Source organism: Podarcis bocagei, assembly GCF_964188305.1.
Source record: "Podarcis bocagei genome assembly, chromosome: 8".
Taxonomy (NCBI): Eukaryota; Metazoa; Chordata; class Lepidosauria; order Squamata; family Lacertidae; genus Podarcis; species Podarcis bocagei.
The window spans coordinates 27,609,849-27,622,816 of NC_138133.1; the positions used below are offsets into that span (position 1 = coordinate 27,609,849).

At 42.6% G+C, this 12,968-nt stretch overlaps 1 protein-coding gene across 3 annotated transcripts in view; it reads left to right on the forward strand.

The window, feature by feature from the left end:
- The window catches only part of DSP (desmoplakin), a 47,412-nt gene extending 34,898 nt beyond the window's left edge, over positions 1-12,514 (forward strand). Inside the window, exons 20-24 of one of the 3 annotated variants that reach the window (XM_081206104.1) lie at positions 76-159; positions 1,160-1,267; positions 2,467-2,565; positions 4,269-6,563; positions 8,614-12,514. In XM_081206104.1, coding sequence (XP_081062230.1) covers positions 76-159; positions 1,160-1,267; positions 2,467-2,565; positions 4,269-6,563; positions 8,614-11,820 — 5,793 coding nt within the window. In that variant the 3' untranslated portion in view covers positions 11,821-12,514. The remainder of the gene's footprint in view (positions 1-75; positions 160-1,159; positions 1,268-2,466; positions 2,566-4,268; positions 6,564-8,613) is intronic. The other 2 variants (XM_081206105.1, XM_081206106.1) reach the window with 2 other exon arrangements.
- The last annotated feature ends 454 nt before the right edge of the window (positions 12,515-12,968 follow it).

Sequence of the window (12,968 nt, forward strand, 5' to 3'; positions counted from 1 at the left end):
CATTCTCCTGAACCAAAAGACTTGACGGCTAGAAATCTGATAAAATTAATATTGTGGGGTTGTTGTTTTTTGCAGAGCTTACATGCTGAAATAACAAGCAAGCGAGACAGAGTGGAAGATGTGATGAAGAATGCAGAGGTGTGCTCAGCTGCAATCAAGGTACTGTTATTTTTGAACATTCCCCTAAGAACATATCTTTTCCTACAAGAGCTTAATCCTGCAAGGCTCCCTTCTCTCTTCTTAATCCTAGGCTAAATCCTTCTCACTCTTCACACACTCACATTTCTCAGCACAATAGGCTCAGTTCCTGGGCAAACCAAAGTTTACAAGATACAGACCCACTGACAGCCTCTGTATTTCTGCAAGTGTATCCATGATAGTCTGGCTGGTCCAAAACTTCCAGGGCAAATTTGGAAAAGCACAAATGCTGACAACAAGCTGAGGTGGCTACGCCAAGGGAAAGAAAATACACACAGGATTATCTTGTGATTTTATTTTTATTTTTGTGTTTCTAGTAGTTCTGTTCAGACTGCAGTACTGAGCATACTTCTAGAAAGCATTTGAAAAAGAAAAAATCAGTGGGTCTTATTCCCAAATCATTCTGTCATACCCCTGCCTGGGTTAATCATGGGGCTGATTTTTGGAAGTTTTAGACATGTCATTTAAACCCCATTGATCTGCTTGTACAATCAATCCTTTTTTGTTGCCTTTCATTCATGCAAGTTGTGGAAAAAAGTTTCTCTACCTTACTTCCAGCATGTCTGGTTTTAAATGCATTTCTTATTCTTCTTTTTAGCAACTACTCTCTCTTCTGACCCTCTACCATACTGATTCTTAAAATCAGGATTTGGGTTTTATTTATTAGCTGTCTGTCTAAAACACACTCTTCATTACAAATGCAGTTCCAGAGCAGCTTGCAAATTTAATACATCACACAGAGACTAAAAACAAGGGAGGTATTTACGACCAGCCAGCTAAAATAAACATCAACACTGGCACCAAAATTCCACCAGAAACCTGGGCAGATAACCAGGTCTTCAGCTGGTGTCAAAAGGTTGAAAGAGTAGGTTATTGGCTTCCTGCAGTTCTGAAAATCCAGGTCAGGGGGCATACGGTGGCTGTCTTTACAAAATGAATTGTGTTTTCTTCTCTTCTGCAGGATTATGAACTGCAGGTTGCAGCTTATTGCTCAGGACTGGAGACTTTGCTGAACATCCCCATTAAGCGCAGCATGGTCCAGTCTCCTTCAGGGCTAATTCTGAAAGAGGTAAATGATAATAAAGTGCACTTTCATGATAATTGGTAATGTTTTTGCTTGGTGAAACCAAGTCAGGAGGTGTGCACACAGTTCTGAAGGAAATCTATGGTGTTGTAGCACTGGGCAGGAACCTGTTTGCTAAACCACATGAGAGACTGGTGTTCCAGAAAAGCACGGGGTGGTGTTTTGGAATGCAGATTGGGGAATTGCATACTTGGTATATATATGACATGTCAGAACCCCTCTGCGATCAAAAGCTGGTGTGTTCTAGCCTAATTTCCCTTCTTGATGGCTGTTTTTCTGCAGGCAGGGTGGTTTAGGGTGGTGGTTGTTTTTCAAACACAGAGAAGAAGTCAAGCATGACACACTCCCCCCTAGGCTTATACAGTGGTACCTCGGGTTACATATGCTTCAGGTTACATACACATCAGGTTACAGACTCCGCTAACCCAGAAATAGTACCTCGGGTTAAGAACTTTGCTTCAGAATGAGAATAGAAATTGTGCGGCAGTGGTGCTTCAGGTTAAGAACAGTTTCAGGTTAAGAATAGACCTCCGGATTGAATTAAGTACTTAACCCGAGGTACTACTGTAGTCTAAAGTGGTAAAATCTAGAAAGGGCTGCACCACGGGACGTTCCACTATTTGTAGATCAGCTCTAAATCCATTTCAACTCATTTATACTTATGTCAGGGACATGGGTGGCACTGTGGTGTAAACCACTGAGCCTAGGGCTTGCTGATCGGAAGGTTGGCAGTTCGAATCCCTGTGACAGGGTGAGCTCCCGTTGCTCGGTCCCAGCTCCTGCCAACCTAGCAGTTCGAAAGCACGTCAAAGTGCAAGTAGATAAATAGGTACCTCTCGGGCGGGAAGGTAAATGGCGTTTCCGTGCACTGCTCTGGTTTCACCAGAAGCTGCTTAGTCATGCTGGCCACATGACCAGGAAAAACTGCCTGCAGACAAACGTTGGCTCCCTCGGCCAGTAATGCAAGATGAGCGCTGCAACCCCAGAGTTGTTTGCAACCTGGACTTAACTGTCAGGGGTCATTTGCCTTTACCTTTATACTTAAGTCAGAGTCAATCTAGGATCAGGCTGGCATTTTATTTTAAAATAATAACAACACAAAACCCCAAGCCTGTTGATGCAGACGAAACATAGTGTTTGGGATAGGTTGACAATAGATTGCTTTTCCCTCCCTCTCCTTGCAGGCTGCTGAGATCCAGTCTCGTTACATTGAACTTCTTACAAAATCAGGAGACTATTACAAGTTTCTGAGTGAAATGTTAAAGAGCTTGGAGGATTTAAAGGTAATATCCCTCTTCCTTTATGTATTGTGAATTGTCAGGTTCCTGGGTGCTTTGTAAATATTTTTGATGCTGTTAATAATACCTTCATGCAATAATAAATAACATTCTAAGGCTACACTTCTACAATGGAAACCAAATTTTCTTGCTATACACGGTTCAGCTTTTTTAATCTTAAATTTGAGGCGTGCATTCAGCAGACTCATACAATACAGCTTTTTGTGGACTAGACCAGTTTAGACTGCAGATAGAGCTGATTCCTTGTTTGAACACTGCTTCCCGTAAAACAAATGCCGCTCCCTGCACATTTAAAAATGGGCATATTAGGAAGATTTTAGAGTAGTTTTCCTGAATATGTTAGTTGTTTAGGTGCATGAGGCTTTTTCCCCCCATGAGGCATCCTTCAAGCAAGTGATGGGCTCATCTGCAGTTTGAAGTTGTAATAGCTTAGAATGAGCTACTATCAGATGATTTGTTGCCTGTGTAGATTGATTCCTAGTTATTCCTGTTATAGTAGATGCAGGGTGGATAAAAAAAATTGATTTTTAAAAAATATATATGAAAAAAATCGGATTTTTTTATTTAAATTGGATTTTTAAAATAAAATGCTTTTGAGGAAAAAATCTTTCTAAATACAATTTTCTATTTAAGTTACATTATACGCCAAAGGCTATTCATCAGGAAATAAGGATTTGTTTTAAGTTTTCCATGAAACCTTCATCTGGTTGTAAATATTAAGATTATACCAGCAAGAATGAGTCTTTCTGTAAAAAAAGGATTTAAATCAAGTCTTACTGACTAGTGATTTAAAGCAAGTCTTACTGACTAGTGATTTAAATCAATTTGATTTAAATCAAATCCACCCTTAGTAGATGAGATTTTTCATTTTAGCTTCAATCGTCACTCCCTCAAGTTCAGGACCCCTGAGTTTGGTTTTGCCACCAGCTTTACATAGGGCATAACCTGAATTTAAGCATGGCTTTGGATGCCCAGTCTTGGCCACTGAACACATGAAGCAATAAAAACAGGAAACTGAGAATGTACAGAATAATGTTCAGTTGCTGTTAAGGAACCAGTTTTCCTTCACATATTGAGATCAGCGTGCAGGGCATCCAAGAGGGAGAATAGTATTTAGTGGCCGCTGTGAGCATTAGCGCCTTCCCCTCTTTTTCCTTTTTGTATAAAGTAGCCTGTTTGTGGACACCTGGTTTCTGTACAGTTGTTTTCTATTTGGTCCAATATTGGTTCAGACATGATATGTGATCAACGAGTTTCTTTATTTCAAGAAACATTTTATATCATGCCTTTAAAAATGTTTTCCTAGGCTAACAGATGTGTAAAAACCAGAAAAATGAACCCCAGAGCTCTGGTTTAAGTCTGCTTTCAGAGCTTGACATAGAGTAGCATATATTCCTCCAGATCCAATGTTTTCTGGTGCACTAGGACTTTTGCACTGAAAACCATGAAATATTAAAAAGGCCTCGTTGAGAATGTTAAGAGTCTTGTCCATTATGGTTAACAAGAGAATGTGAAGTTTTTTAAAAAAAATGAAGTAAAACAACCAAACAGCAAAAAAGGCATTTTATTAAAATTAGCTGTGGAGTGGTGATTTTTTTGGGGTGTGTCTGTGTGAATGAGTAGCATGCTGTTGGTCAAAAATGGTTGCGATAGGTAATTTTTATCTTTCATGCTTTTTGAATCTGCAGATGAAAAGCACCAAAATAGAACTATTGGAAGAAGAGCTGAGACTAGCCAGAGATGCCAATTCCGATAACAGCAATAAGCACAAATTCCTGGAGCAAAACCTACAGAAGTACCAGTTGGAAATTTCCCAGCTGAAGGCCAAACTGATGGGTTTGGAAGAGATGAAGAGGCAAGCAGAGTTGGATGGTGGCTCTGCCAAACAAAACTTGGACAAGTGCTATGCTCAAATAAAAGATCTGAATGACAGAATAACAAGGCTGACTTATGAGATTGAAGATGAGAAGAGGAAAAGGAAGCTATTGGAGGACAGATATGACCAGCAGAAGACTGACTTTGACCAACTGCAGAAGACAAGGCAGAATGAGAAAGAAAGCCTTGGTTGGCAAAAGATAGAATCTGAGAAAGTCATCAAGGAGAAGGAGTACGAGATAGAAAGGTTAAGGGTGCTTCTCCAGGACGAGGGGAATCGGAAGAGAGAATATGAGAATGAGCTGGCTAAGGTAAGAAACCAGTTTAATGAGGAGATGAGTAATATAAAGAACAAGTATGAAACCGAGATTAACATTAAGAAGACCACCATCCACCAGATAGCATCCCAGAAAGAAGATGATGCCAAAAACCTCCGAGCCCAGATCGATAAGCTGCAGAGAGAGAACAGAGATCTGAAGGATGAGATCATCAGGCTCAATGACAGCATTTTGGATGCTACAGAGCAGCGGAGGAGAGCAGAAGAAAATATTCTTCAGCAGAAGGCTTGCGGCTCGGAGGTGGCTCAGCAGAAGCAGCAGATCGAGCTGGAGCTGAAACAGATCATTCATCTGCGCAACGAAGACAACGCGAGGTACAAGCAAGCGCTTGAAGATGCCGCTTTGACCATCCAGGACAAAACCAAGGAGCTTGAAAGAGTAAAGATTCAGCTGCAGGAAGAGGCTAAAAGCCGGTGGGAACTTGAGAATGAATTGGCTAAGGTAAGGAACAGTTATGACGAGGAAATTATTAGTTTAAAGAACAAGTATGAGACTGAGATAAATATCACAAAGACCACAATAAATCAGGTGACACTGCAGAAGGAAGAGGAATCCAGTAATTACCGAGCACAGCTCGACAATGTTGTGAGAGAAAATAGGAGCTTATGTGAGGAAATTAGGAGACTGAAGAACACTATAACTCAGACATCGGAGAACCTTAGACAAGTGGAAGAAAATGCTCACCAGCAAAAAGCCATTGGCTCTGAGATCTCGCAAAAGAAGCAGCAGCTTGAGATTGAGTTAAAACAGACTGTGCAGAAATACTCTGAGGAGACCATGCGTTACAAGCAGTCTCTTGACGATGCTGGGAGGACAATTAAGGACAAAAACAAAGAGATTGAAAAGCTGAGAAAGTTGCTGGAAGCAGAAACAAACCAGAGGAAATCTATGGAGGAGGAGAATATCCGATTGCAAAGAGTCCAGTACGATTTGGAGAAAGTGAACATCAACGCCACAGAGACCATCAGCAGGTTGAAAGTCCAAGAGCAGGAACTGGGACGGCTAAAAAGTGAATACGAGAGGCTTGCCCAGGACAAAAAAGGGAAAGATCAAGAAAGCACAAGGTTGCAGGGCACAATGAAAGAGCTGCAGCAGCAGAAACGCAAGCTGGAGGAGGAGCTTAGTAGGCAGGCTAGAGCCATAGGAGAAGAAACTGCCAAGAGGAAGGAAGTGGAAGCAGAGTTAGAATCTATGAGGAGGTCTTACAGAGAGCAATCTGTCAAGATCACAAACCTTACTCAGCAGATAGAGGAGGTCTCGATGGTCAAGAAAAGGAGTGAAGATGACTTGAAGCACCAGAGAGAGGTGCTAGATGGTCAGATGAGGGAAAAGCAGAGATACTTGGAGGAGATAAGGAAGTACACTTCAGAGATCGAAACCTTGCGCCGCCAGGTGGTCCAAGAGCAAGAGAATCTAAAGCAAGCTCACATGCGCAACGAGCACTTGCAAAAGGCTGTTGAGGACAAGAGCAAAAGCCTCAATGAGTGCAAAATAGAAATTGAAAGGCTTCAGTCTCTTACCGAGAACCTTACAAAAGAACACTTGATGTTAGAGGAGGAGCTGCGTAATGTGAGATTGGAGTATGATGATCTAAGAAGGGGCAGAAGTGAAGTGGATGAGGAAAAAAATGCCACAATTATTGAACTTAAGAGTCAACTACAGACAAGCAGCAAGCATACCCTGGAACTTCAGGGTCTGATAAATGGTTTACAGAAAGAAAGGGACAATTTGAGACAGGAAATTGAGAAATTCCAAAAGCAGGCTATGGAGGTATTCACAAATATTTGATCACAACTTTACTGTCCCTCAAATAATTCAACACCAAATGCATTTCCAACCAATCATTGGACCCTAAATTTATGTATATTGATTTTAATTGATTCCTTTTTAAATTTGATATAAAAATTCCAACTGGCTTCTAAGTGCAGGTCTCTTACAGGCATTTGATTGGCCACTGTGAGAACTGAATGCTGGACTAGATTGGCCATTGGCCTGATCCTGCAGGCTATTCTTATGTTCTTAGCTGTAGGCCCAGATTTGGGTCGCTTCTAGACTAGTGCAAAGGAGATATAAATCTTACCTAGCATCTGCTTTTGTTACCTTTGGTGCTTAAAAAAATCTTTGGGTGATATTTCATTCCAATAGAATTTAGCGTTTTTCCTATGGAAAATTGGTCAGCTCTTCATCATCCTTAGAAAGGAGCAGGACTTTGAAGACCAGGCCATATTTCCAAAACCTGTTCTTACAGAAGCTGAAGTTCAGTTACTCTTGACATCTCAACCCCCAAAGAGGGGTATACAATATGTTATTCATGAAGTTGCATATTGGAGCTTATCCTTATCTCCTTTGCTCTTCTCATTCTTTATTTTGCTGTAGGGTAGTATATGTATATACATAAATACATACATGTATACCTTAAAAAGTGTACATATGCAAAAGTGTATACATAGTTATACTGGTGTTGTATATTTGGTATACATTTTATTGCTGCTTATGTACCTGTATATTGTCTAAAATGCACATTATACATAATTATATATGTGTGTTTGTATGTGTGCATGCTATACATGTCACTGCTTTCATTTCTTTCTTAAAAAAAGAAAGAAATCTATGAGTCACAATCCTGCACAGAGAAGAGCATACTTAAGCCTATTGACATTGCCTCAAGTGTGCTTTCTTCTGTGTTGGAGTCTGCCCATTTTGCCTAGTAGCTTGGGCTCATAATTTTCAAGTAAAATGATAGTTAGGTTTCCCTGTCTTCGTTTACTAGGAGCAACCTATCAGGCATTGCTACAGTTCAGCCTCAATTCATATCAATTCACTCATTGAAATGAATGGAGAGCCTATCTTAAGCAATGTTTGCTGAACTATATTGGTTTGCTAGTGCAAGATTGGTCCAAAAGCAGTATTTTCCTCAGTGGGGTATCGGTTTGCTCTCATTGTGTCCCGTCCCCCCCAACACCGGTAATTCACACGCACATTATTATCTATGTACTTTTATTCACTCAGATTCATCACATAAGATACGTGATGGAACTTTACCCATTAGTCTAGTTGTAGTCTCAAAATGAGCGCTTTCTTGAAAAAAGAATCAGATTGTGGAATTAAAAAATCAGGTTTTTTTGTTTTGTTAATGTGGGTAAATCGGCTCCAGGTAAGACCAGTCTGGATTTGATGTCGTGATACATATGTTTTGTAAACAGAGCAAGATGAAGGTCCTCTTTCAGTAGACACAAGATTTTATCAGAGGCAGTACTGAAGTGCAGGCATCCCAAATTACTTAGTTTCTGCTAGACTGCTGTCAAAATTAAGACTGTATGTCGTATATATGTACAGGTGGGAAAGGGAAAATATTAAGCACTGACAGTACAATCCACCCCAAGCTAAGTATTTTTAATTCCTGTTGATTTCAAAGGGAAGAGATAGGATTGTGCTGTATGCACAAGGCTGCAGTCCTATGCACGCTTGCCTGGGAGTAATCCCCATTTAATTCTGTGGGTCTTACTTCTGAGTAGACTTGTATAGGACTGCGCTGTTAAACACATGCTTAATCTTTCCACTGAAACTGGCAGGACCCCAATGTGCTGGGTCATGCCCCAGACTCTCTTGTTAGAATTATTTTTAGCCCATTTCTATCAGTGTGCTATCCTGTATTAATAAAACAAATCCACAGCTGTATCCAAAACATCAGATTTATTACTCAGGGCCACAGTTACCCAGTACCCCTTGCAGGATATGTTGAAATATAGGGAATATAGGATGTTAAGAAGAGGCACTAATTTTCTCCTTGTTTATTTCTTTCTTTAAAAAAAAACCATAGACATCCCATAGGATCCAAGAATCCAAATCCCAGTATACTCATATTATGCAGGAACGAGAAGCGCTGCTGATAAAAATTAATGCCTTGGAACAAGACAAAGCAAGGTTGCTGAGGTTGGAGGAAGAGCTGAATCGGGCCAAAGGTACACTGGAGTCAGAATCCCGCTTGAAAATGCGGCTGGAGAATGAGAAGCAGCAAATCCTGAACGACTTAAATCAGTGGAAGAGCCAGTATTCCCGGAAGGAAGAGACAATCAGGAAGATTGAGTCCGAGCGAGATAAGAGCGAGAGGGAGAAGAGTGCCTTGCTGATAGAAATTGAGAGGCTGCAGGCCGAGATGAAGAGAATCGAAGAAAGGTACCGCAGCCGCTTGGAAGAGACAAGCAGAAAGAGCCAGTCGGAGATGGAGGCTGAGCGCCTGAGGCTGCAAAGGGAAATTGAGAAACTGAAGCAGCGCCCATATGTGGCCAACAGAGTCACCCAGACAGAAGATGACTTTGCCATCGACCCTTCCAAATTACTCTTCAATGGCCTGCGGAAAAAAATAACTGCTGTCCAGCTGTACGAATGCCAGCTGATAGACAAGTCCACCCTGGATAAGCTGCTGAGGGGCCAGAAGTCCGTGGAGGAAGTTGCTGCTGATCTTGAACCCTATCTCAGAGGAGCTGGGGCTATAGCTGGGGCTTCTCTTAGCCCTAAGGACAAGTATTCCCTGGTGGAGGCTAAACGGAAGCAGCTTCTCAGCCCAGAGAACACAGTCTTCCTTTTGGAAGCCCAGGCAGCCACCGGAGGTGTGATTGACCCCCACCGCAACGAACTTCTCAGCGTGGACAGTGCAGTTGCTAGAGATCTGATCGATTTTGATGACCGGGAGCAAATCTACACCGCTGAAAAGGCTATCACCGGATTTAAAGATCCCTTCTCAGGGAAAACCGTGCCTGTGGCACAAGCCATCAGTAAACAGCTTATCGACAGGGAGACCGGGATACGTCTCCTTGAAGCTCAGTTGGCTGCGGGAGGAATCGTTGACCCCATCAACAGTGTGTTCTTGCCGAAAGACATCGCTTTAGCTCGTGGGCTGATTGATCGAGACCTGGTCAGATCCTTGAACCAACCTCAGAGTTTAAATAACTTAATTGACCCGATCACCAAGAAGGCCATAAGTTACACGAAGCTGAGGGCGAAATGCAGAATCGAACCCCACACTGGTTTGCTCCTCCTTCCCGTGCAGAAGAGAAGCATGTCATTCCAAGGCATCAGGAAGCCCATTGACATTTCTGAGTTAGTAGACTCTGGCATCATTCGGGAGTCGACGGCAAATGATCTGGAAAGTGGAGTAATCACGGTTGAAGAAGTCAGCGACCGAATCAAAGATTTCCTCCAGGGCTCCAGCTGCATAGCTGGCATTTATAACGAGGCCACCAGAGAGAAGCTTGGCATTTACCAGGCCATGAAAATAGGTTTGGTTAGACCAGGAACAGCTCTTGAACTTCTGGAAGCCCAAGCAGCCACTGGATTTGTTGTGGACCCTGTGAACAATTCACGACACACGGTGGAAGAAGCTTACAAAAGAGGCCTAGTTGGAATAGAATTTAAAGAAAAACTCCTGTCTGCTGAAAGAGCAGTCACTGGGTACAAAGATCCAGAAACAGGAAACATCATCTCCTTGTTCCAAGCAATGAACAAGGAACTCATTGAGAGAGGCCACGGGATTCGTTTGTTGGAGGCCCAGATAGCCACTGGTGGGATCATCGACCCGAAGGAAAGTCATCGGTTGCCAGTCGGCACGGCATACCAACGTGGCTACTTCGACAAAGAGCTGAATAACATTCTCTCTGATCCCAGTGACGATACCAAAGGCTTTTTTGACCCCAACACAGAAGAAAACCTGACCTACTTGCAGTTGAAAGAAAGGTGCATAGTCGATGAAGGAAGTGGGCTCTGTCTCCTGCCCCTGAGAGAGAAGAAGAAAGTGGTGCAGACTTCGCAAAAAAACACCCTCAGGAAGCGCAGGGTCGTCATCGTAGATCCAGACACAAATAAGGAAATGTCCGTCCAGGAAGCGTACAATAAAGGCCTCATAGACTATGACACTTACCTGGAGCTTTCTGACCAGGAATGCGAATGGGAAGAAATCACTATAACAGGTTCAGATGGGAGCACAAGAGTAGTGCTTGTTGACAGGAAAACGGGCCACCAGTATGACATCCAGGACTCCATTGACAAAGGCCTTGTGGACAAGAAATTTTTTGAGCAATACCGTTCCGGGTCATTAAGCCTCACTCAGTTTGCAGACATGATTGCTTGCAGGAATGGCGGTGATGAAGTTTTCAGACACGAGTCCACTCGTTCTCCTACGGTACTGAGTATCAAGAGTTCATCTATCAAGCTAAAGAGCAGTTCGGGCTCCGGCTCCGGCTCCTTTTCTGAGTCCCTCGAGGAAACGAGTCCAATCGCAGCCATATTTGACACAGAAAATTTGGAGAAGATCTCCATTTCAGAAGCCGTGCAACGGGGCATTGTTGACAGCATTACTGCCCAGCGTTTGCTGGAAGCCCAAGCTTGCACGGGAGGCATAATATGCCCCGTCACAGGACAGCGGCTTTCCCTTCAGGAAGCAGTCGCCCAAGGCCTCATTGACCATGAGATGTCGACACGGCTGAAGCCAGCTCATAAAGCCTTCATAGGGTTTGAAGGCATCAAGGGCCGAAACAGAATGTCAGCCGCAGAGGCTGTGAAGGAAAAGTGGCTTCCTTACGAGGCTGGCCAGCGCTTCCTTGAGTTTCAGTTTATCACCGGAGGTCTCATTGACCCCGAAGTTCGTGGGAGAATAAGTACCGAAGAAGCCATTCGAAAAGGGCTGATTGATGGCCGGACAGCCCAGAGGTTACAAGACACCAGCAACTATGGGAAGATTTTGACCTGTCCCAAAACAAAGCTGAAAATCTCCTTCAGAGATGCAATGAATCGTTCGATGGTGGAAGATATAACTGGGCTTCGGTTACTGGAAGCTTCTTCGGTTTCATCCAAAGGCATCTCCAGCCCATACAATGTCTCTTCGGCACCAGGCTCGCGCAGTGGATCCCGCAGTGGATCCCGCTCAGGCTCGCGCAGTGGATCCAGGAGAGGAAGCTTTGATGCAAACACGAATGCCTCATATTCTTATTCCTATACAACCGTCAGCAGCAGCAGCTCGCTTGGGCGCTAGTTATTAGCTAGCTAGCCTATCTGAATTTAGCACTGGAAGCATCTGCTGGGATCTGTATTCCTTTGTTTTAACAAACAGAAAGAACTGGTTGTTGGTGATATTAGCACTTGCTTGGGTGAAATAGTTAAGCTGCAGAATAGAAGCCAAACCCAAATGCCAATAAAATAAATATTTCTGGATGGGATGCTATTCTTCTCCATACATGTATATATATATACAACTCACATGCATGTGTGCATGCTTTCTAAATGTCTTGGGTGCAGACTTCTCATAGTAAATGGAGGAGGCAAGTTCTCTCTGATGTTGGTGTGCATCTTTCCTCATGTATTTAGCATTTGCTTTTGTTCCCTTCAAATAGTCATGCATGGCCACAAACTATTATCCCAGGCTTCATATTGGTTTTTTTTATCAGTGTTGATGTTTTTAAAGCCACTTTTTTATCAATGTGGATGTTGCACTGCACAACGGTGATGGTCTGAAAATCCTCTCCAACAAATGTTATACCCAATTGTGCTATGATATATTCTCATTTGGTCACACTGCTTTTATTAGGGCAGATTTATTAGAATGTGCTTTTTCTTTTCCTGTGGCCAAACATTTCTATTCATTTTTTGCTTGCTTGTAACCCGGGTAATACCATGCAGGCCCATCTGTGTAACATTTACTATTCTGGCAATAAAAAAAAAATAATAAACCACCTTTGATTCCTTTGTGGTAAATATCTTGACATTAAGTGCTTGTTTTGCGTGCATTCTTGGCAGTGGCTAAACTAGCTGCAGTAGTTGACTGCATATTGAGTACTGCGAATTGGAGGTTCCCTTAGTCTCACATTTAACGGCTGCTTCAGATCTCAGCTGTAAATATCTGTGGTTGTCAAGGAGGCTAGGCATTAGACATGCACTTTAAATTCATGGTGGGAATATGATCACTATAAACCATGGAAGTGGATGGGAAGCCATTGGCAAGTACATTCCAAATTGCTTCTGGTTTCCTATCGGAAGTAACTGGTGAGCAGTTTTCTAGATCTACACCTCCATTGCTAAATGCTGAAGTACAGATGTGGAAAACTGCATCCATCCATTTAAAACTTACTTGATCCTAGGAACATAGGAAGCTGCCTTATATCAGACCAGAGTATTTGTTCTATC